The sequence below is a fragment of the Babylonia areolata genome, chromosome 22, assembly GCF_041734735.1.
Source record: "Babylonia areolata isolate BAREFJ2019XMU chromosome 22, ASM4173473v1, whole genome shotgun sequence".
Taxonomy (NCBI): Eukaryota; Metazoa; Mollusca; class Gastropoda; order Neogastropoda; family Buccinidae; genus Babylonia; species Babylonia areolata.
Genome location: NC_134897.1, coordinates 28,644,675 through 28,649,674, shown reverse-complemented (window position 1 = coordinate 28,649,674; position 5,000 = coordinate 28,644,675). Strand labels below are relative to the sequence as shown.

At 44.2% G+C, this 5,000-nt stretch overlaps 1 protein-coding gene across 1 annotated transcript in view; it reads left to right on the top strand.

Annotated features, from left to right (window-relative positions):
• LOC143296952 (death-associated protein kinase 1-like) overlaps window positions 1–5,000 on the top strand; it is a 46,466-nt gene that overhangs the window by 14,344 nt on the left and 27,122 nt on the right. Inside the window, exons 3-5 of the mRNA XM_076608999.1 lie at window positions 1,048–1,146; window positions 2,678–2,776; window positions 3,402–3,500. Coding sequence (XP_076465114.1) covers window positions 1,048–1,146; window positions 2,678–2,776; window positions 3,402–3,500 — 297 coding nt within the window. The remainder of the gene's footprint in view (window positions 1–1,047; window positions 1,147–2,677; window positions 2,777–3,401; window positions 3,501–5,000) is intronic.

Sequence of the window (5,000 nt, the reverse complement as noted above, 5' to 3'; positions counted from 1 at the left end):
TATGATAGTCGTGTTCGGTTATGACTATCGGAACAGCAGGGTGTTGGGGGAGGGGGGGGTATCTGGGGGGTGGGATGGGGGCAACTTCTGTCCCGACTATCTGGCGAAGAATCTGATCACAGTGGGGAATGTCTTGCCCTGGTTACACCCTCCCCCCCTCAACCCCCCACTCTCTCGGCCAAGAGGGATTTAGATCTCTCGGTGATGGGGTGGTCTCCAAACACCAGCCAGCTCCGAAGCCTGCAGCAGTAAAAGCCAGTGTATAATCTTGCCTCCTAGTTTTAGAGTCATGGTCTTCCACTTTAGCTGTAAATGATTTCTCACTGCAGTGGAAGACGTATGGTACACAACTGATGGTCATACCTGCAGGACATTCCATTCCCATAAGTCTCTGAGGTGACACAGCCTTGGTAGTTCAAGGTGAAAAATCCCACGGCGTTTTATGGCCATCGGGGCGGTGACTTGATATCCTCTGTGTCTGGTAGCGCTTGGCATAGGTAGACGGGGCCCAGTCCTCTCCTTCCGCCTTCCAGATTGGTCGGTCAGTGAGAGTGATGGGGAGAGAATCCAACAGGCGTGAAGAGAAAGTGGTAGACAGAGGTTTATATCATGATGTGTGTGTGTGTGTGTGTGTGTGTGTGTGTGTGTGTTTGTTAGAAATGGTGTAATGTTCATAAGTCATCAGAGTCCAACATATTCATCAATGACAATTTTCAGATGCGTTAAAGTGTGTGTGTGTGTGTGTGTGTGTGTGTGTGAGAGAGAGAGAGAGAGAGAGAAAGAATGCACATTTTTTTTATTGAAGGGAAAGCGGAATAAGCACATAAGGCTAGTTTCATCCTACCCCCATGAAAAGGGAAAATATAACAAACATAAAATACAAATAGCATGAGACCACAAAGAGAATTTTCAAATTATGTAAAGTAAATAGATGAAATACATGCACAGATATTACACACGGAGACACACACACACACACACACACACACACACAGAGAAGGGGAAGAATGTCCATCCAGAACACTGTATTCTTTTTTGCACGTGCAGCACGGAGAGACGGCAGTGCACATGGCGGCCAGTGGAGGTCACGTGGACGTCCTCAAGTTCCTGCAGGACAAAGGGGTCAACATCAGCATGAAGGACAACGTCAGTGCCAGTCCAAGCAACCTCCTCTTGTTCTATATTTATCTGTTATCATTTTGCTTGGCTTTTTTGTGTGTGGTGCATGTACCTTTTGCATGCGTGTCTTATATAAACCTTGTTTTGGGTTTAAATGACATTAGAATTAATTCTGATTCTGAGTCTGAGTCTGAGTCTGAGTCTGGTTCTTTGAGTCTGCAAACTGGCCCTCAGCATTTTGTCTTTTTCACGAAATGTGTAATTTCTCGTTTCAGTTTTTGAGTTTGACCACAATGTAATTATGTTGCCCCCTGACCGTTTTTTTGTTTGTTTGTTTGTTTGTTGTTGTTGTTTTGGTGGGGTGGGGGGTGGGGGTGGGGGTCCCGCGTTAGTCTTCAGTCAGATCCCATTATGTATGTTGTTTGTTTGTTGTTGTTTTCATTCCCCCGTGGGGATGCTGGGGTCCGTTCCAGTGTAAAAAGTACCCTCTACCCTCTGGAGATTCTGTGCTAGAAATTTCCTCTTTTCTGTCGCTCTCTTTGTTTCTGGTTTTGGTTTGTTTTGTTTTTTCCTTTTCCTTTTGAAGTTTTACTCGAGCATCTGTGTGTGTGTGTGTGTGTGTGTGTGTGTGTGTGTGTGTGTGTGTGTGTGTGTGTGTGTGAAAGACACACACACACACACACACACACACACACACACACACACACACACACACACACACACACACACACACACAGATGAACACTTACTTGTTCAAGCACACACACACACGCCCATATCTCCCACCCCCAACCCCACACACATATATACAAAGATATATATATATATATATATATATATATATATATATATATATATATATATATATATATATATATATATATATACGTTCCAATATCCTGTACGATGACGATGATAACAAAGACGATGACGATGACGACAATGTTTGCACAGCAGGACACAGCGCGGCACTGGGCAGCCCGGCATGGTCATCAGGAGGTGACGGTGATGATGATGACGATGATAATGACGATGACGAAGATAATGACGATGACGATGATAATGACGATGACAACAGTGACATTGACGATGATGTTGATGTGTACACAGCAGGGGGGACACGGCGCTGCACTGGGCAGCCTGGCAGGGACACCTGGAAGCGATAGTGAGGATGGTGATGATGATGATGATAACGATAATGATGATGACAACAACGATGATGATGACGATGACAACAATGCTGATGATGATAATGACGATGACAACAATGGTGAAGGTGACGATGATAATGACGATGACAACAACGATGATGATGATAATGACGATGACAACAATGGTGATGATGATAATGACGATGGTGATGATGATAATGACGATGACAACAATGCTGATGATGATAATGACGATGACAACAGTGGTGAAGGTGACGATGATAATGACGATGACAACAATGCTGATGATGATAATGACGATGATGATGATGATAATGACGATGACAACAATGCTGATGATGATAATGACGATGACGATGATGATGATGACGACGATGTGTGCACAGCAGGGGGACACGGCGCTGTACTGGGCAGCCCGGCAGGGACACCTTGAGGCCATCCGCTGTCTGCAGGAGGCAGGCCTGCCCCTGGACTCCCAGAACAAGGTGATATCTCTCTCTCTCTCTCTCTCTCTCTCTCTCTCTCTCTCTCTCTCTCTCAGAGACAACCACCACCACCACCTCCACACACACACACACACACACACACACACAACCACCACCACCACCACACACACACACACACACACACACACACACACACACACACGCGCGCGCACACAACCACCACCACCACCTCCGCACACACCACCACCATAACATCATCCCCCCCCCCCCACACACACACACACTGCCCAGTCCTGAGGCCACCCTGTGGAGCCGGGGATTCTTCTGTGTGGGTGGGGGTGGGTGGTTTGGTGTCGAGGTGGTGGTTCGGGGGATGTGTGAGGGAAGGGGGTCGTAGGGGTGGATGTGTGTGTGTGTGTGTGTGTGTGTGTGTGTGTGTTTATTATGTCAGTCTGTCTGTCCATAGGTCTGCCTGCCCAAATATAATCGTAGATGTTTGTGTGCGCATGTGGGTGTATATATGTGTGTGTGCGTGCGTGTGAGCGTGTGTGTGCGTGTGTACATGTATGTGTGCATGCGTGCATTTGCGTGCGCGCACGCGTGTGTGTGTGTGAATGTGTGTGTGTGTGCGTTTGCGCGCGCGCGTGTATGTGTGTGTGGACAGTCCGGAGAAACTGCCCTTCATGTTGCCGCTCGCTATGGGCATGCGCACGTCGTGGACTTCCTGTGTGAAGCCGAAGCCAACATCAACGTCATCGACAGTGTGAGTAGTGTCCCTTCTTTTACTTCTTCTTCCGTTGAGCGACCACAATCAACACTCTGATTCTTATGTCGCTGTTATGAAAGGGGGGCCTACCAGTCAGCGCTTAAAAAAAAAAAAATTGCATTGCCAGTCTTGCTGCCACCAAGACACCCCACACAGTCTTTTTGGGCCTCCTCTCACAAGATCCCTCCACATACATTGCCAGTCTTGCTGCCACCAAGACACACCCTTCAGTCATAACTCAGTGAAGTCCCCTCACACAGGAGCCACTCATTTTTCTTTTTTATCTTTCTTCCTTTCTTTTTTTTTATCTAATGAATCATGTGTGTGTCCCTTCCCTCTTGTTGCTATAAGGGAAAATATGATACGGTTCAGGAGCTAGTTGCATTGCTTGGTTCTCTAACTTTTTGACAGTTACACGTGACTCAATGCCTACGTTGACCGAACTACGCCATTGGTCAGTTCCATACCACACACAGTTTATAGCGAGTTACGACCATACTAGGCTCTTCCGTCCGAGCAATGCAACTGGCTCCCTGGTTCTTAGCTCTAACTACGAAGCCTTCGCCGAGCCAGTGACCTCCATCATATGAGTATGTAGACAATGTTTGTGCTGAAACAAGTCAAAGAGTACGTGTCCATTGATCAGACAATAGACCAAAGAGAAGATGAAAAGAACAGAACTAAAACGTTTGTTTGTTTGTTTTTTTCTTATTAATGTGTTTTAACATTCGTTGGTTTTTCTTTACTTGGTTGACTCGAGTCTTCTGTTCTTCCAATGGGTCCGTAGTAACCAGCTGGACAATTTGCAATCAATTTATACGTTAATAACAACAAGTGAGGTAAGGCCTTCAAGACTCACTTGTGACACGCACTTACTACAACAATTGAATCAAAACACACAAGAAATCAATTGCAAAACAAAAATCACGTGCACCTCCCAACATAAAAATATAGACCACACAAAGTTGTGTTGGATTTCACATTGTTTTTTGTTTGTTTGTTTTTCTTCAAAATTATAGTCACAAAGGAAAAAAAAATCTTTTCTAACTCACGCCTGTTTTTGTTTAAAGGAAAGATGAAATGCACCTAAGTGTGACCAACATACACAGACACATACAGACACACACAAGATAGGAAATAAAGTTAAGTTACATTTTATGCATGTATGAATATATAAGATGTAACTGAACTTTTTTTTTTATTATTAAGTAATGCATTATAAGCTTAATTATAGAGAAAACAATTAATACAATCTGAAAAACTCAATATGGGTATTAACAATGTGCCTGTCTGCTTTATGATTGCAATTAGTTTTAGAAAAAATGACATTCACAATACATTTTCCGCATATTACAGATTTTTGTGATAACCCTGATTCAGTTAGCAATAATCAATTTATACGTTAATAACAAACATTGTATTTCTGCTCCTGCAAAGGTCCTCTCTAATCACCTGATCAGTTAATCAATTCGTTGATAACAATAAGTAATTAATCAA